This window comes from Balaenoptera acutorostrata, chromosome 3 (genome assembly GCF_949987535.1).
Source record: "Balaenoptera acutorostrata chromosome 3, mBalAcu1.1, whole genome shotgun sequence".
Taxonomy (NCBI): domain Eukaryota; kingdom Metazoa; phylum Chordata; class Mammalia; order Artiodactyla; family Balaenopteridae; genus Balaenoptera; species Balaenoptera acutorostrata.
Genome location: NC_080066.1, coordinates 12,891,613 through 12,911,790, shown reverse-complemented (window position 1 = coordinate 12,911,790; position 20,178 = coordinate 12,891,613). Strand labels below are relative to the sequence as shown.

Genomic DNA, 20,178 nt, shown 5'->3' with positions numbered 1-20,178 from the left:
GTAGTCCTGGCAAGGGGCAGGGGGCTTTATGTGCCGTCACACTAGAGATTTCAGTGTCCTTATTTTTTTTAGTTAAGAAAATCAACAACATGGTATTTCTAATTACTTTGGGATTGTGGCCCTTGTCATATCCAGTTATGTAAATAGACTGCTTTCCAGGCTAAACAGAAACATTTGGTAACTGCAGAAGCCATTTATTATGAATGTTCTAACACCTTGACCATTATTCCTATTTTATCAGAAGACAAGTCAGCCATGTAAAATGAAGACAGTTGTTCTTTCCTGATGGCAGCTAGTTAATTATTGGCAGGCATTCCAGCTTTTTGAAACAGAAGGTGGCATGTATGGAAGTGAAGTATCGTGACTGAACAGATAGGTCAGTAAGGATTCCATGTCACTTGTAAGAAAATTACATTTGATTTCCCTGCACCTTGATTGACTGCCTCGTAATTGGTAACAAAAACCCGCATGCTCTCTGTGGAGGTGCTGGGTTGGCGTGTGCTCATCTCTTTGCAACTAGCAGTTTTCTCTTGAAAAATCATGATGCCACAGCAACTGTAGCATAAAAGCATGTTCTGGAAGTTCCCAAATCACACCTGCTAGGACACATCGATATGATGGAAACAATTTGGTTCCACATACTTTTAAATATTTTTTTTTGCATTTTTTTCTTATTTTGCTATAGGATGCAAAACTTCCCACATCTGTTTCTATGTCTGGGTTTCACTTTAATAATAGAGTTACTTTACACTCTTCATTTTAAGCTTTTTGCCTGCAGTTAATTGTGATTCTCTGCCTTACTATGGATAAGCTTCTTTAAATAATACTTTTTTCAAAGGAGACAATACTCTTGGATACTTTTGTCAATCCTGGGGTTCAGCCAGAGTTGGGGGGCACATATATTAGTCTTCTGCAACTGTGGGGCTGCTGCGGGGTGATGGTCCTTTGGGACTCAGAAACTGATCAATTTAACAAACACCCTCGACTTCTCGGGTCATTACCTTTGAAAAACTGTCTGGGATGAGAGTCAGGAATCCTGTTCACAGCATTCCAGATCCGGCTGTGATAACCAGGAGATCTGCTTATCATAACGGCCAGCACCCCACCCCCCTCGCACCTGTATAGACTCGCCGGGAGCCCGCAATTAAACTCGCCAACACTGAGTCACTGCTGCATATGCACCTCTCTTCACCACTTGCAGCGTGTCTGCCACCAATATGTCTTCCTTGGTGTGACAAACCTCACGGAGACATATGAAAAGCCGTGCTGGTAGGAATGGTTGTAATCACTGTTAACAAACAAGGTTCTGATTGCCAATATTACCATCTGTTCCAGCAGGTTCCACATACCCCCTGTATATGGGCTCTGTTAAACAGATTTTCTGTGTGGCCCAAGGTCACCCTTGATTCATGTAACCAGCCTTTGCAGATGAGTTAAATGTGAGTCTCCAAACAGCAGCAAGGATCAAAATCTGAGAGGTACCAAATCGTGTCCTCTGATGACACAACCCAAACAAACTGTGTTTGCAGAGAAAGAATATCCACATCCCTTGATACATGAGAGGGACAGATCCCAAAGGCATTGTCTAAAGTGCAAGATTTCATCTATTAAACTTCATATAAAAATGACTTCATGGGGGGACTTCCTTGGTGGCACAGTGGTTAAGAATCCACCTGCCAATGCAGGGGACACGGGTTCAAGCCCTGGTCCGGGAAGATCCCACATGCCACAGAGCAACTAAGCCCGTGCACCACAACTACTGAAGCCTGCGCTCTAGAGCCCGCGAGCCACAACTACTGAAGCCTGCGCACCTACAGCCCGTGCTCCGCAACAAGAGTAGCCACCGCAATGAGAAGCCCACGCACCGCAATGAAGAGTAACCCCTGTTCGCTGCAACTAGAGAAAGCCCACGCGCAGCAACGAAGACCCAACACAGCCAAATAAATAAATAAATAAATAAATAAATAAATAAATAAAATAGTAATTTAAAAAAATGACTTCACTATATAATCAGAGAAGCCTAGGCGTGAGGAGGAAATAAACTGCTTTTAAGAACAACTATAAGTGATACAAGCGGAGATCCCCATATTGTTGGATCCCACCCCTTCTTGCAAACTTCACACTGAGCTAAGTACTTTTCCCTCTCCGCTTCTGGATGCCAGCAGAGGTTTTCATCACTCCCCTTGAGTTGATTCAAGTCAATTAAAATATATCGATCTTCTCGGCACTGGGGATATAAAAAGACTCACATGCTGCCTAAGAAGTAGGCACCAGGCGTAGACGTGGCAGAGGAGGGGGTGATTAATAAGGAGGGGCAGTGATGGACGTGGATAACTTCACCGAGGAAGCGGTGAGTGAGCTGGTTTTGCAGGGCGAGCTAGGGGTCCTCAGGTAGAGGTTCGGGAGGGATTTGGGGACAAAGGGAGCATGAAATAGCATTGTATTTTCAGGGAAGCATAAATAGACGCTATTTGTGCAATTGAGTTTTTCCTTAGAGCTCTTAGTGCCCATGCTGTAACTGTGGGGCTTGGGGACTTAATATGAAAAACTATGTGCTGAATTCCTTTCCGTAACAGGTGCCGTAAAATAATATTTCGAGATTGTGACTCTTCTCTGACTGTGAACACTTGTGCCAAAACCTCATTTTTTAAAACAAAAGGAAATGTATACGTTTAGCAAACGAATGCTCTGAGGACATGTGAAAAAGAGACCTAACCTAGTTTTGGGGGTCAAGAAATGCTTCCTTGAGGAAGAGACATTTGTGCCAAACTTGGCAAGATGAATGGGAATTATCCGGGGGAAGGGACGTCCGGGAGTGAGACCAGAGTGTGGGCACACCCCGAGGTGAGACGGAGTCTGGCGTATGGCAGGTTGCCAGAAAGGCCTAGGACACGACAACAGGATGAGGTGGCGGGGTGCATGGGCTGGTGAGGGAGGTGGGGTCAGCTCATGCTTGGCCTCAGAGGCCACGTGAGAAATTTGGGGCTTTATCCTGAGCAATGGCAAACCGTGGAAGTTTTAAGTAGGGGAGAAATAAGATTATTTTTTAAAAATCACTTAAGCTATAAGATGGAGAAAGGATTGGAGGGGATGAGGGGAGACCTGTTAGGAGAGTACTTATATCAATCTACAAAATATAGGATGTTGAATTGGATTCAGTGGGAGAGATGGAGATGGAGAAAAGGAAGCGATCTGAGAAATATGGAGGAGAGAAATAGTCTGGACTTGGTAATAGACTGGATACACATGACATGTCGAACTTCACTTCTATTTACATATGTCAAATGACATAAACAGATGTTTTTATACATTCCCATATTTGGTTTGTAGTTTGGTTAATTTCTGTTTCAATTTACATTTTAAACTCTTAATTGATTAAACTCCTAATTGATTAAACTCCAGCCGGATGGAGACTAATGATAGTAAATATCAGAAAATAGTTTCAGATTGTTGTGATGATATATGGCCCTGTAATTCTGGATTTTGTAACAAAGCAGTTTGACTTCTGTCCTATTCATTTGGATAATGCTCTACCATCTAGGAGACTAAAATGTGTCTTAAAAATAGGACAGGCTTCAGCTTGTGTATATGTTAGACTTGGGGAAAAATAAGACAGAATGTCTTGCGTTTGAAAGCACAAAATTAACGCAATTCTTTTTTTTAAAAAAAGTACAAATTCTGCACTCTATTTCTATGACTGAAATTAGTTTTTTTTTAAGTAAGACTAATAGCTTGATTTTCATATCATAAGTTAATCTCAATTATGCTTTTTGCACTTAGAGCTGCACGTAGCAAATTATGGGCAGATATGTACATATAATATACGTTGCTCTCCCAGCTGTGCCTGTATGATTTGTCTTTCGGTGCTGGCAGTTATGTCCAATTTAGTAAAAGCTATATTCCACTGTGTACTAGAATCTTTGGTTTTTTTAAACAGCTAGGTTTTTATGTACTTCCCTTTACTGCCTCCATAAAAAGCAAAGAAAAAGCAGAAGGTAGAGTATAAATGAACCAGGGCCAGACATGCCTTTGTACAGGAGAAAGGGAGAAGCAAAATCCAAGCAGAAAGGCTGAGAGCAGAGCCATACCTGATGAAAATCCCTGAGTCTCCATGACCCAGGTTTGTTTGTTTGTTTTTACATAAACTAGAGAAACTAAAACGATGGAGTATGATCCTACATACTTACTTAAATTTTCCCTAAACTCCCTGATACACACACAAAAGATAAAACCTTTCAGAATTTACTAGTATGCATTTCTGGCTTCTGTCATGGATGCTGTTGAAGTGCCTCCATTGTGTGCTCTTTTTTTTTTTTAAATTAATTAATTAATTTATTCATTTATGGCTGTGTTGGGTCTTCGTTTCTGTGCGAGGGCTTTCTCCAGTTGCGGCAAGTGGGGGCCACTCTTCATCGCGGTGCGCGGGCCTCTCATTATCGCGGCCTCTCTTGTTGCGGAGCACAGGCTCCAGACGCGCAGGCTCAGTAATTGTGGCTCACGGGCCTAGTCGCTCCGCGGCATGTGGGATCTTCCCAGACCAGGGCTCGAACCCGTGTCCCCTGCATTGGCAGGCGTTTTCTCAACCACTGCGCCACCAGGGAAGCCCCTGTGCTCTTTCTTTACTCTCCAAGATGTATTAAAAAATGAACATTGTCAAAGATAAAAACCACTAAGTGACAAAGGAATCGTGCATTTTAGCCAAGGTATGTTTATAATGATTAAAAAAACACAGAGTATTTGGTTTAAGGAACTGATTGCATCAAGTGCATGAAAAATAATTCAAAGGAAAGAATTTTTTTGAGAAGGTTTAAGCTTATGTTAATTAATTAGAATATATGCATAATTTAAAATTCTTCCTGGCATTTTTTTTAAATTCAGTGTTGAGTATGAGAAGTTCCCGGTGAACTAATATATTAGAGCCTCCAAATTTTCCCTTATTCATAAAATCAAATGACCACCGTGTCAGTTAATAATAGGAGAGAGACGTAAATGTGAGATTATCTTAAGAGTGTTTATTTTATCCTCTAGGAAAGGAAATTAAATGCTGTTCCTCAGGCTGCCATAGTGAGATGCAGGGCCTTCCTCTCAATATTTTTCTTGGGCTTCCTCCCAAATTTTGGTCACATGTCATCTAACCAAATTTTAGTTTTAAGGGTCGCCATCCCAGAGAAAGACTAGGAGATGCCACAGAGGGTTAAATAGACACCAGGAACTGGAGGAGGGGAAACACGGAACTGAGTGCTGACTTTAACTTGGTATCAATCAGTAGGGTGTGTTTTCTGGATGGGTGTATATAAACCGGGGGTAGGAGGTGCGTTCATGGTCAACACCAAGGAGCCCTTCGTTCTCCAGAGATGTTGCCTCTAGTCATTCCGTTCCTGCCCGGTGGCTGCGGTTAAGTCTCCTTCAGAGCTGATTTGTGCCTGATTCACAGCTTCCTTTCACCTAAAGCTAGCAGTCTCCTTATTGAGGTTGTGTTTGTATTCTGCTCTCTGATGAATAATTGTGATACCTTCTGTTCTTGACACTGTCAGTTCTCCTTCACAACCAGCAAATTCAAGTGACAGAACCAAACTGAACTCATCAGAATACAGTGATGGGCTAAACTACATAGCCTCACTTCTTTTTTTCAATGTTGGTTATTACTGTGATCCTAAATTTTTTTTAAAGTGGCAAATATAAACTGGAAAAAGATGTTCGTATTATTGAAGTCTCAAGTGTATTTTTATTGTCTTGATTAACTTTATTTCTATGATGATTTAAATGGATTTTTAACATAATTTGGGGTTTTCCTTTAAAACCAGGATGCTCTATATATCTTACTGCTTGAAACATCTCTTATTTGAAGCAATTCCAAGCATTAAAGAACATAATTAAATCAACTTCCACTCTTTAAAATGATCTCTTTTTTTAATTTTTACTATTTTATGAGCTTTTTGAGTGATTACAAAGCAAGGACTATAGAAAGTATAGTGTTTTTAAAAGGACGTTTAGGACTTCTAATTGTGGGAAAACGTTTTTATACTAGAAATAGGAAATTTAACAACTGAATATGCCTACATTACTAAAATTATTCTTGTCAATATCATGACTTTGATCTTGATGTTTAATTTGTAAAAGCAACATCCACCCCCAAAATGATTTGCTGCCTTCAAACGTGTTAACATCTGCCTACAGTTAACAGCCTCACTTACAAAAAGGGAAGATGAGCTGGAGAATTTTAAATTCCCATGCTCACTCATTCCTCCCATTTAAACCTTTGTTTTCTTACTGGTTAGGAATATTTTAATAGACTTTCTTTGAACAGAATTTCCTGGTCTTATAAGTATCACTGAGTTAAAAAATGAATAGCTGTAGTAGGGTTTCTAAGAAGCAGTCATGCATTTTCGTATAACCCAAAGCTGCAGATGTAGGGAAAGGATTATTTAAATTCATTCATAACCCCCGAGACTCCATTTAAATCCCCAGAGCCTCAATTCCAGGTTCATCGCCCAGGTAAATTAATTTCTTTCTGAAATTGTCCTTAGGCACTCGTTTGTTTTATAAGCTTAGTTGTATGTTCCAAAGATCATTTCTTGAACAGGGGTGAACGGCATTCATTTCTCCTTCATTGACCCAGCGCTGCTGCCGAAGGTGATGGTATCAATGCGTTAATCAATGCCCTGTCCAGCAAACGAGATGGAGCCATAGCCAACGCCGCCACGGTGCTGACGAACATGGCCATGCAGGAGCCCCTGCGTCTGAACATCCAGAGCCACGACGTCATGCATGCCCTGCTCAGCCCACTGCACTCTGCCAACACTGTCGTGCAGAGCAAAGCCGCTCTCACCGTTGCTGCAACCGCGTGTGATGTCGAGGCCCGGACAGAGGTGAGCATTTGCATCACTTTCCTTTTCTCTTTCTTCTGGTCCGTACCTACTGGTGCATTAATTTGAAACATTTTCAAGTATTTGAACCTACCCATCATTTAAGTCCCTCAAAATTGGTGCAACACGTTGGAAAACAAATTAGCATCACCCAGCAAAGAAGGTGAGCATACCCTATAATGTGGCAATTCTAGGTATATACCTAAGACACTCTCTTGTCTCTGTGTACCAGGAAGCATTGTTTATAACATCTCAACAGCTGGAAACAAACCAACTGTCCAGTTGTTAAGAGAATGGATACATAAATTTGTGGTCTATTCATAAAATAGAATCTTGCATCAGTGAAAATGGATGAACTGTAGCTACAGACATCAACAGAGAAGAATCTCAACCAGCATAATGCTGAGCAAAGTCAAGTTCAGAAGAAAACAGATGTGTGAATTCTATTTATATAACGTTCAAAAATATGCAAAGCAAAGCAATATGTTGTTTAAGCACATACATATAAAACTATAAAGAAAAGTGAGAGAATGATTGACCCCAAATTTAAGAAACTGATTGCCCCTTGGGGGATCAAGGGGGTCGATGTGTTTGAAGAGGAGCACACAGGGGTTCAAGGTCATTGAAATGCACCATTTCTTAAGCTGAGTGGGGGACACTCAGGTGTGCCTTTTACTATGATGCTTGAAATTATAAATACGGGTTACTCACACTCTTCCGTTTCTCTTGTATTTCAAAAATTTAAAACATGGAATTGTATTTTTTACAAGTCCACCATATAAAAGTGTGTTTGGCCCATTTCATAAAGACTTGATATAAACCTACAAACGTACCTTTTTATCTTGCTTTTTTCCTGTTTGCTTGTCGCGTGGCACTCATTAAAACAGCCTAGGACTGTTCCTCTCTCCCCAGTAAAAATAACAATATGGAGCACTTATTATGCACAGCCAGTGTGCTAAGCACTTAACATGCATTTAAGCCTCACATGAAATAAGTATGTCTGTCACTGCTTCGAAAAGGTACGTGCACCTCAATGTACACAGGAGCATTAGTCACAATAGCCAAGATATGGAAGCAACCTAAATGCCCATTGATGGATGAATGGATAAAGCAGATGTGGTATTTATACACAATGGAATATTACTCAGCCAGAAACAGAATGAAATTCTGCCATTTGCAACAATGTGGTTGAACCTAGAGGTTATTATGCTTAGTGAAATAAGTCAGACACAGAAAGACAAATACTGTTATCATTTACATGTGGAATTTTAAAAATAAAACAAACGAATGAATATAACAAAGCAAACAGACTCACAGATATAGAGAACAAACCAGTGGTTACCAGGGAGAGGGAAGAAGGGAGGGGCAAGATAGGGACAGGGGAGTAAGAGGTGCAAACTACTAGGCATAAAATAAATAAGCAACAAGGACATATTGCACAGCACAGGGAAATATAGCCATTATTTTGTAATAACTTTAAAGGGAGTATAATCTATAAAAATATTGAATCACTATGTTGTACACCTGAAACTAATAAACCAATTATATGTAATCTATGTAGCATGTAAACCAACTATACTTCAATTTGAAAAAAAGAAATAGGTACATTTGCAATCCCCATTTTATAGAGGAGGAAAATGAGGCTTAAAGAAATAATGTGCTGAAAGCAGAGTTGATGGGTCGGGAAATCAGGGACGGCGAACACACCTTTCTGAGTCCAGAGCCCCTGTCCTCACACTGTGCTGTCTGCTCAGACAACTAACAAATCTCTTCTGTCTCTTAGATATTTTTTTCTACCCCCTTCTTTGTTCCTGTTGACTCAGTTCATTTGTATTCATCCATTAAGGTAGTAAGATAGTCACCAAATTTTTTTTTTACCAGCTACCACGTGCCAGGTGCTGCGGTAGGCAGCGGCAACACAGTGATAAACAACACTGTGTTAGTTGGTCATTCCTCCATGCGGCTCACTGAGCAGTCCATCCGTCTCCTGGAATACTGCAACTGACTCTACGGCCCTCCCTACCCCTGTCACCTCCTATTCCCCAAACTGCCTCCAGACTGATCTTTCAAATGTATGACCCTCATCACATCATTGCAAGTCCCCAGGCGTGTGCCACTGCCCCATGGGAACAGCTAAGCTGCTTAGTGTGCTACGCAGGGGCTCACAATGATCCACCCCTACCTGCCTAAGCCTGAACTCGCTTCCCAGGTGTAACTCTACACTCCAGAAATACCATATGATTTGAATTCTAAAATTCTCTTATTTACACCTCCTTGATTTCTCTGCTTGGAAAGCTGGTCTCACCTTTGTTCACCTGATAAATGCCTGTCTCTCCTTCAACACCCAGCTCAGCCATCCTGTCCTCCATGACGGCTTTCTTTAGTCTTCAAACGTGGACTCAAACGTCCTGCTCTGGGCTCACACCACCCCCTATGCATGCTTCCCTTGAACTCTGTTTTGCATTAGTTTGTGTATGAAAGACCATAAGCTCCCTGAGGCTTTAGGGAAGGGAACTGAGGTTTTCCTTCCCTGCGTCCATGTCATTGATCTATACCTGGCACACAGTATATGCTTAATAAACAGTTGTTGAATGAATGAGTGAATGAATGAATGGAGGAATGAGTGGAGAAATTAATAAATGAATTAGATATTTGCCGAAAGAACACGTGGAGTCAGATTGCTCTCTTATACTCAGATATAAAGATGTTCAGAAATTTGGCTTGCTAAGCATCAGATGCTTCAAGTAACCTTTTCCAAGCTTGCCCAGGTCACATGTGCTAATGTGTAATCCCCGTTAGAGTCCCTGTGTTTGAGCAGAACATGCTTGGAAGTGGATCGTATCTCACAAGGGCTCCTGTCTTCAGATACTACACAGAGAGACCTGTAGAATATTCTTTTTTGTCCTCCGGGCTCAGATAATACAGCATTACATTTCAAACAGTGAGACAAGAGCTCTGTCGAATCTTCTTTTTTTTTTTTTTCCCTGATTGGAACAATTTTATACGTGTGATTTCTTTTAATAGTGTAATTAATGTAGTTCTCCCCGATTCTCTTCTTGTTCTTTTTCTTCTCTTTTTCACTCCTTGAAGCAGTATGAGTGATAACAAAATGGATCTCCTTCTGGTGAATTGCTTCAGCGTTGCTTCGTCCACACTGCTGACGTCATGGCACTGTCCAGTGACACGGGTGGCACTAGCCTGCATTGGTTACTCCTGCCTAGCTTTGGAGACTGTGTCCATTTCCTATTGCTGCTGAAACAAGTGACCACAACTTAGTGCCTTAAAGCAATACAAATCTATTACCTCACGGTTTGGGAGGTCAGAAGTCTGAAAATGGGTCTTATGGGTTAAAGTCAGGCTATCAACAGAGCTGTGATCCTTCTGGAGACTTGAGGCGGAAATCTGTTTCCGGGCCCTTTCTAGCTTTTACCGTCCACCTGCATTCCTTGGCTATGGCCCCTTCCTCTGTCTTCAAAGCAGATTACTGCAACCTCTGTTTCTACACGTCTCCTTTCTCTGCTCCTCACACTCTTATCTCCCTCTTGTAAGGACCCCTGTAATGAAGTTGGGCCAACCTGATACCAGGACCATCTCCCTATCCCCAGATCCTTAACCACATCTACCAAATCCCTCCCAGGGACAAGGGCATCTCTGGGGGCCCGTGATTCTGTCCTCCACAGGCCAGATGGACACGCAGTGGTGAGCAGCAGAGTGAATGAACGTGGGGCATCCCGCTTGTAGAGAGGAGAGGACAGGCTCTTTGCCCTGCACCCACCCCATGTAAACTCACAGTGACCTCCCTCAGTTACTTTACTGCGGTCTCTTCTTGACTTTGAACAGAACATTGCGCTCCTGTCTGTAAGGTTTCTGCAATTGATTCCCCCTGAATTTAATAAATCTAAACATGGACACATCCTAAAATGTTTTTACATAATCAAAACCCTTTCAAACAATCAAAAAATGAGATTTTTTTTTTTTAAGCATGAACGTTTATGTTCTGTACTCTTAATGTGTAAAATTTTGGCTTCCATTTCTAGTTGAGAAATTCAGGTGGGCTGGAGCCGCTGGTAGAGCTCCTGCGTTCCAAGGACGACGAGGTCCGACGGCACGCCAGCTGGGCCGTGATGGTCTGTGCCAGTGATGAGCCCACGGCCGTTGAGTTGTGCAGGCTCGGGTGAGTGGAGCGGTCTGGAGGGTCTGGCTCAGATGAAGGACACACAGTCTTCAGGCCGAGGAAGGTCGAGCAGAGTCTCCACGCCCACTCTCAGGCCGCGGGGCGTTCAGACGCTCTGCGGGTCGCAGTCCCTCCGAAGGGACCGCCTGCAGAAGCGTGATCCTCCCCACTCCTCCCCCGAGCGATCTCCCCCGCCACTGCCACAAAATCATCTTCCATGTTTCCTTTTCCACTTTTTCATCCTGATAAACGCTTCTCTTTCACTTTCCTCTGCTTTGCTAAACACAATCCTATTTGTCGCTCAGCTTTCAAGGTTAAATTAAAACGGGCAAGCCATGACTGCCATCTCTGTTTTCTCCCCCACAAACCGTTCCACCACAATGACGCCTTTAACCAACCTCACCACATCGGTTCCCTTACCAACAGCCTATGAGTCAGCTGCCTTGAGCAACTCAGCCAAGAGGGTTTCAAGGTTCCACAGACAGATTTACCCTGTTTCTAACCATTTTTGTTCTTTGTATATGTCACCTGGTTAGCTGAAAAAATTGGAGTCCGATACTAATTTTGCTTTAACTGAAGAACTATTTCTTCCTAAAGTGTCCTTTTCAACTCTTTGATCATGAGTTTCTACATGGCATGTATGTTCTCAAAAAGGGCTGATTTGTCTTCATAATTCTGTCAGGATTAGTTTACCTAAAAGGGTGGGATGGTTTTAACCTTTCCATCTCAATTCTTCATTCAGGATCTTAGTGAGGTGTATGAATGGGAACTTACTGTTGGATTGCTTATATAAGGCAAATAATGTCTTCTTTGCTTTTATTGACAGGGCTTTAGATATCCTTGAAGAAATTAATCTATCAGTAAGTCGAAAAAACAAATTCAGTGAGGCAGCTCATAACAAATTGCTCAACCACCACCTGTCTCTGAAATACAGCCAGACTGGCTATTTGTCATCAAGTAACATAATTACTGATGGAGTCTATGATTATGGTCGGGTAAGTGGCAGCACTAATTTGTATTTTAGTATGTGTGATCAGTTCTTCTTGCATCGTGATGCCATTACGTTGCAATTTTATAACTGCCTAACATAATTTATATTTTTATAGGCAGAAACTTGGGAATCAGAACTTCATCCTTAAACTTTGTCTGGCTATAAGATTTTGCATTTGTGTACAGTTTTAACTAGAATCTGATGACCTGAACTTAAATTAGTTTGCTGTTGCTAGTCTCAAGTTTCAGAGAAGATATAAAGCAATCGGCTTTTATATTACTTCTAGGGCTCAGTGTTAATGATAATGATAATGTCAATAATAGAAGTATAAGTTTTTATTCTATTAATTATAATCTAATTGAAATTAACCAAATTGTAATACTGAATTTTAAAATGTAATGTAGAAGAATATTATTTTACTTAGCTGCGTTTGTGATTACTATTTTAAAACAACTTACAGTGTAATTCAGTGTTAATGTTAAGAGAAATGGGAAGCTAAACATTAGAGTCTTGAGGGCTTTTTGACATTACTGTCTAAGTCAGCATGTTCTACTTCTTCTGGAAACCAAAAGCAATAAGGAGAATGGGGAAATTTTTTTAAAAACCTACAAATCCCATTTTAGGCAGAAGTAGGAAATTGGTATGATCTGCAGACTTCAAAAATATTTAAAAGTCCCTGGGATCAGGCAGAAGTTACACAGGAGGAAGAATGAAAAGGGAAAAAAAGCACAGAGAGGGACAAGAGTGGTAGCAGATCTCAGAAAGCACCATCAAAAGTCTATACTTCCCGAGGGGGTGGAGAACTCAGACATACAAAAGCTATATGCTTGGTTTGCAAGGGGGTAGGTGGGCAGGACGCCAGGAACTGGGGTGAGCAGGGCTGGCAGCAGAAACCCTCTTGGACGAATCTGGTTCAAAGAAGCAGAGGCAACAGGGCCATAAAAGAATCACAGCTAAGCCGTATTTGCAGGAAACACTGTATCGTGGTAACAGAAATAGAGACATGTTGAATAACCAAAACCGCTAGCCTAAAACTTTTTCTCTTCCTTCTGCTTCTGCCAACCACTGCCACCACCATACACTCCATAACAGATACACACAAACCACCGAGAAATTACTGCTCTCGTTCAATGATGAGTAATTTTAAAAGAACAGGTGCCACATTATTAGCACAAAGACGCTTTAAGAAAAATGAGGAAAAGAGCAGAAAAATCACCAAAGAGCACTTACCAGAGCACTTATCTGTTGCCATGGAACAGATAAAACTGTGACAAAATGTATTTGTTCATGAGTTTTTAAAAAAAAAAACTTAATGAGACAATTTCCTTATGAAGGAGAACTCTCTGATTCACTCTAAATATTTTTAAATATTTCAGGCTTTAAATGTGTCAGTGAACAAAAGAGACAAAGATCTCTACTCCCATGGTACCAGTGAGAGGAAACAGACAATAAACAATAAATCTCACCAATACATTCTATCACGTGATCGAAATGATAAGCGCTGCAGTGGGTGGGGAGGAGAGCAGAGAAGGATAAAGGGGCTGAGGACACTGGAGTTGATGTGGTCAGGTAGCCCCACTGAAAGGGTAATATCTGAGCAAAAAATTTGAAGGAGGTGAAGGACTTCTTAGCCTTGGGGATAGTGGAGAAGGAGCTTTCTAGATGGAGGAAAGAGCTAGTGCAGAAACCGTGAGTAAATGTGGTTGGCACACTCAAGGAACAGCAAAGTCGGTTTAGCTAGAACTGAGTCAACCAGGGGCGGAATAACAGACCAAATCAGAGCAGGTAAGAGCAAGCAGCTCATGGAAGTCTTCTAGACCACTGGAAGGATTTGGGCCTTTACTCTAAATGAAGTGGGAAAACACGTCAGGGTTCTGGGCAGAAGAATGACACGCTCTGTCTTACTTTAAAAGAACCATGAAAAGTATCTTGGATGAGAGAAGGATCTATTACTTGATTGGAAAAAGAGTTCACAGGGTGATCTGGTCTAACCCTCTTCACCAGGCTGATAAAATTGCTAGTATAGGGCTTTGTCTAGCTTGTTGGTAGTTATCCTCACAACATTTTTAGTGATCTGTTTAGTAATTAGTTACTCCTACAAACGATAAGCTCTTCCTTATGTATATGGATAGATTTTCAAACTCAAATACTTCCAGGGGCCAAGCTGATAATTATGGTATGAAACAGTTGAGTATCAAGTTACAGAGACTGGGGGGGGGTGGGGGGAGGGGGAATTGGAGGGTGTATCTTGCCCAAAGGCAAGACATCCACAAGCTTCAGTTTCCCATTTTTAATTGTGTGTGTGTGTGAAATTAGATACCTCAAACAGTTAAGAACCTATTCTATCAGTATTCATTAAAAAAATATATAATGCATGCAGATATTACTTTTCAATTCTTAAATTATCTACAGATAAATCCTGGCACCAAACTTTTGCCTTTGAAGGATCTCTGCTTACAAGAACCAAGTGACCAACGTGCTATACTCTTAGTTAACAGTAAATCTTCTGATGCGTGAGTCTTTGCGGGGAGGAGGAATGAAGGGAAGCAAATAATTTTTTTGTTTGTCCATCATCATGTGAATATATAAAGGTTCCCAGTATGGTATCTTTTCATACTTCCTGTATCTAGCACCACCATGAAAGTAAACAGTGGTCCATAAACTCATAGCCTGACATAGTAAAGAACACAGAATAGTCACCACTGTGGTTTTTCCTTCGACTCTATGTTACCAGTCAATTCCATGGGTATTTCTGCAATCAGGGCTTCTTACCCTTCTGGTAACATGAAGTAGCTGAAGAAAGTATAAACAGATAGGAGCAAACCAAGATGAATTATGTTTACAAATCTCCAGAACTAAATCCAGGAATACCACTGCTGTCCAATATTTTTAATAAAATAAGGAGAAAATAGTAGAGCTAAAAATGAAAGCTTCAACAGCCATTAAAATGGTCTTGTATTCCTATATATCTATATAATACATTTTATGTGACACATTTTATAAAACTATTTCCAGTTCTAGCTCATGAAAAGCTTTATAATATTCATTTTATCTTATCTTAACCTCTTTTTGCTTTTAAAATAATGTGTCACTGTTAAAAGTCAGCTCTAAATATGATTTTTCAGAAAAAAAATCTATTTTGTAGGACAAAGTCAATATTGACAAATTATTTTAATTTGTACATAATTTCAAATATGTAAACTTTTAGTTCTCCACCTCCATCTACGGAAGATAAGTCATCAGACGTTGGTTATGGACGAAGTATTTCTTCTTCATCTTCTTTAAGAAGAGCAAGTAAAGAAAAGACCAAGTAAGAAAATGATGTTTTGTCTACACTCAAATAATTCTCTCCCTTAATTTGGGAGTAAAAAAGAAATTTAGATTTTAGGTTTTGGCAACTTAAATTTTATTCTTCTCACAGTCACACAATTTCAGGATGAAAGCCAGGAAACCTGGTTTGACATTCTGTCTTCTGTGAACCCAGAGTGAGATCTTGAGCCCCTGCCCCTGACTAGTGCACTGTCCATGATCAGGCTTCGTGTCCTTATCTGTAGATGGAATAATGCCTGGTGCCCTGCTTCTTCTCGGTGGCTGGAATCAAAACATATAATGGAAGTGAAAATGCCTTATAAATTATAAAATGCCTTGCAAATGTAGTGCATTGTTATTTTCTGTATGATTGAAATTGGTTGTGGTTTTTTTCAAATGACAAGAGAAAACAGTTATCATTTTAGTGCTGGATTTGCATCTCCCACCGAAGAGAAATCAGAATCTACTTCGGGACGCAATACTGCTCTTAGCAAAAGCGCCACTAAAGAGAAAGGATCCAGGTAGAAACTTCCTTACTGTATTCTTCTCCTAACTGTAATCCCGTCAAGTTTTAATTACCCACAGAGTTGGTGAAAGGGAGGGGTGGCTTTTAACTAGGAAGCTCTTCTTATGGAATCAGAAGTAGGACTAAACAGGACTCATGAAGTATAATTAAAATTACCTTTATTTGTGTCTCTTGTTGTCTCTTTAAAACTTACCCAGAGGGAATTTCTTCTCCTGCCTCTGGGTGAGAACTCAGGGTACTTTGCTCACTGTAAAGTCCTACAGTCACTTTAATTCAGAGACAACAACGGAAACAGCAGTCTCCAGTCAGCCCTTTAAAAGTCCGGTCATGTGCAGGAATCAACTTGAAAGGAACCGTTCTGCCCGCCCCTGGTGGCTGCCTCTGCAGCTGAAGAGCAGCACCGGCGGAGTGTGAGCCTTCCCTCTTCGCCGCCTCCCGCTTCCACGTCCCCTCCCCATCTTGCTCACGGAAACCCCTGGCCCTTCAGGAAGCAATGAGAAGAGGAAAGGGAAACAGGACCACATTCGGAATTTGGCTGGAACCATTATAATGTCGTTCCACGCTTTTTAGGCCTGGCATATTTTAAAACACTGTCTACATGTTTACATATTTTTAAACATATTCTTTCTCTTGTGAGCACTTTCCTGGATTCTTCAAAAAACCACTCAGACCTCCTGCCCCGCTCCATGACCCGTCAATTATTGTTGACTTAAGCCCTTGAAAAACACTGGGGTGCTGGAGGCTATTTGGCACACATGTATACAATTGAGCATCTACCTTCTAAACCGAGACTGTCTCCTAAGGTCTCCTAAGGAGTGGTCTGCCCTCCTCCGCAGACCTCAGAGCTGCGTATTTTCTATTTCTGACTTTATTTTCTCCTGTCAGTCTCTGTTGCTCACTGTTCTGATCTCTGCTTCTGATCAGCCCTCATCCTTTCTGCCCTCCTGCCCCTCCTCACCTCTTCCCTTCCCTTTCTCTCCTCACTTGGCTTCTCTCGTTTCTCCTCCTCTGGACTGAGAGTGCCTTGAGGACAAGAACATGTTCTGACTCGAATAGTTTCTCTTTTCATCCCCAGCATTTAGCACAGTGCTTGGCTGGCATACATAAGGCATTTGTGTTTATTGAAGAGAACAGAAATCTCAACTTTTTGCAGGAAAAGGTTATTTTCAACAAGATCCACACTTATAAACTGTGTCTCTTGAGCAAATAGGCTACCTTCTCTTTGGCTGAGTTCACTTATCAGTAAAATACAAAACAAAACAAAACTGTAGTCTGTTCCTCACAGTGTCTTGAGAAGATTAAATAAGTTAATGAATGAAAAGGGCTTAGAGCAGGGCCTGGCCCAGAGTAAACATTCAACAAATGTTAGTACTACTGGACGAAACAGTTGCAGGGAGCCCAAACCCACTCCAGCCTTGCAGGGATGCAGAAGAATCCCCAGAATCCAGCGCATGACAGGAGCTGGGAGTAAAGTAGATAAACCGTTAGTCTGCTTGTCTCTCTCCCTCTCTCTTTTTCTCTCTCCACCTGCACAGTGTCTGTTTACAATTGCTTTGTTACCTTCCTTGACTTTCTTTTGGTTATCCCCTCACCCATAACTGTAGCTTATATGTGACTTTGACTTGCCATGGGACCAAATCTGGCCCCAATTCCAAGGCAGTCTTTCAGTTCTAAAGCCCAACAATAATCAAGTACAATCTGCGTCTCTTGTGCATATTTGTGGAGACCATCTTATCTTCACATGCTTGACAGGACATTTGGCTGGCTCTGAGGCAGGTGTCTCCCTGTGGTCTCCTCAACTCCTCAGCTTCCTGGAGAAGAATCCACCTGGCTTATTTAAGTGATCAGTGTGTCCAGGCTCCTTCCCTTTCTTAGCCCATGGTCCACTGGGGGATAGATTGGTCATAATCTCATTGTCCTGTTGTTTATCTTTTGGTCAACCTTTCTTGTCTTGTGACTGTTAAAACTTTGGACCCCTGAACATAGAGTAAAATATTTTAACTCTACTCATCTGAAAATGTCACGGAGAATGTTTAATGTTGACCAAAAAAAGTACTGAGCAATACTGACAAAGAATAATGAGACATCTAGAACCACAAAGTGGCTGAATTTTTGAAAGGGAGAGGAGAGATGGAAGACAAGTCAGTCAACTGCGTGTGAGGTACCAGGCAAGGAAAGTGAAAGTGCGGACTTCTGTCTTTTTCCTGATGAATATTATTACCATATACCATGTAAATTAAAATCACTGAGCAAGAGGCTCTCATTAGGTGACCAGCCACCATCTTATTTGTTATCGAAGGTTTTAATTGCACTTTCTTTTACGGCACAGCACTCAAAGGAGAGGTGATTAATTTATATTTTGTTTATCCAGACACCTTCTTGATACTTCCCTAGGCTTCACAGAAACCAACACGTCTAATACTCTCTAAAGCTTTTCCTTGTAAAGACCATTCTCCTTACAATAAACATTTACTATACCCATTCGTGAAAGGAATTACAAGTTCTATCTATACCATCTTTTTTATTCAGACTAGTTTTCATAAATATTTAAGTTGATTGCACATGAGTTTATTACACACACTTAAAAGTGTGTTTTTCTGTCCCCAAATAGGAGGATATGAAATACATATCCTTCCAGTCTGTTCATCTTTGGAGACTTTTAGATCTTTACAACATATACTTTAACATTTCTGCTACTTAGGTCATCTTGATAGCATCACAACGACTTCCTAAAACATTTTTGTTTTTAAAATGATTTTCCTCAGAAAACTGGACAGCCACATGCATAAGAATGAAACTAGACCACTATCTTATACCATAAACAAAAATTAACTCAAAATGTGAGACCTGAAGCCATAAAACTCCTGGAAGAAAACTTAGATGATAAGCTGTTTACTTCAGTCTTGGCAATCAATTTTTGGATCTGACTCCAAAAGCAAACAAAAGCAAAAAAAAAATAACTGGGACTACATCAAACTAAAGAGCTTCTGCACAGCAAAGGAAACCACCAACAAAATGAAGAGACAACCTACTGAATGGGAGAAAATATTTACAAATCATATATCCAATAAAAGGTTAATATCCAAAATATAAGAATTCATAAAACTCAGTAACAAAACAAAGCAATCTGATTTTTAAAGGGCAGAGGATCTGAATAAACATTTTTTCAAAAAAAGACATGCAGATGGCTAACAGGCACATAAAAAGATGCTCAACATCACTAATCATCAGGGAAATGCAAATCAATACCACAATGAGATATCACCTCACACCTGGTAGACTGGCTATCAGGAAGACAAGAAATAGCAAGCGTAGGCCAGCATGTGGAGAAAAGAGAACCCTCGTGCACTGTTGATGGGAATGTAAATTGGTGCAGGCTTTATGGAAAACAGTATGGAGGTTCCTCAAAAAATTAAAAATTAAAATGATCCAGCAATTCCCCCTCTGGGTATTTATCTGATGAAAATGAAAGCACTAATTTGAAAATTTTCTACACCCCCACGTTCACTGCAGCATTATTTAACACAGCCAAGATATGGAAACAACCTAAGTGTCCACCAATGGATGACTGGATAAAGAAGAAGTGGTATATGTATTCGATAGAATACCACCAGCCATAAAAAAGAATGAAATCTTGCCATCTGAGATAACATGGATGGACCTTGAAGGAATTATGCTAAGCGAAGTATCAGACAGAGAAAGACAAATACTGTACAATTTCACTTATATGTGGCATCTAAAAAACAAAACAAATGAACAAACAAAACAAAAATCATAGATAAAGAGAAGAGAATGGTGGTTGCCAGAGGGAAGGGGGGTTGAGTGGGAGAAATGGGTGAAGGGGGTCAAGAGGTCAAACTTCCAGTTATAAAATAAAGTCATGGGAATGTAATATACAGCATGGTGACTATAGTCAATAATATAGAGCATATTTAAATGTTGCCAAGAGAGTGAATCCTAAAAGTTCACTTTGTATGGTGACGGATGGTAACTAGACTTACTCTGGCAATCATTTCACAATGTATAGAAATATCGAATCATTGTGTTGTACACCTGAAACCAATATAATGTTACATGTTAATTATACCTCAATTTAAAAATTTAATTAAAATTTAAAAAATAAAAGAATTTCTCTCAAACCCTCTTTTTACCCATACCTTACCTTTTTTTTTTTCCCTTCCCTTAAATCTTGACTTCAAAAGTCTTCCAAAAACACATATTGTCTCTTGGTCACATTTAAATACCTTCTGACCTTCTTTTCTTGAGTTTATTCATTCATTCAACAAATATTTACTGAGCACTTAGATGCCAG

At 40.5% G+C, this 20,178-nt stretch overlaps 1 protein-coding gene across 1 annotated transcript in view; it reads left to right on the top strand.

Moving 5' to 3' along the window:
* Positions 1–20,178, top strand: part of ARMC3 (armadillo repeat containing 3) — a 93,456-nt gene that overhangs the window by 57,964 nt on the left and 15,314 nt on the right. The window contains exons 11-16 of the mRNA XM_007189880.2: positions 6,620–6,869; positions 10,904–11,040; positions 11,867–12,035; positions 14,444–14,544; positions 15,240–15,341; positions 15,745–15,861. Of these exons, the coding sequence (XP_007189942.1) occupies positions 6,620–6,869; positions 10,904–11,040; positions 11,867–12,035; positions 14,444–14,544; positions 15,240–15,341; positions 15,745–15,861 (876 nt within the window). The remainder of the gene's footprint in view (positions 1–6,619; positions 6,870–10,903; positions 11,041–11,866; positions 12,036–14,443; positions 14,545–15,239; positions 15,342–15,744; positions 15,862–20,178) is intronic.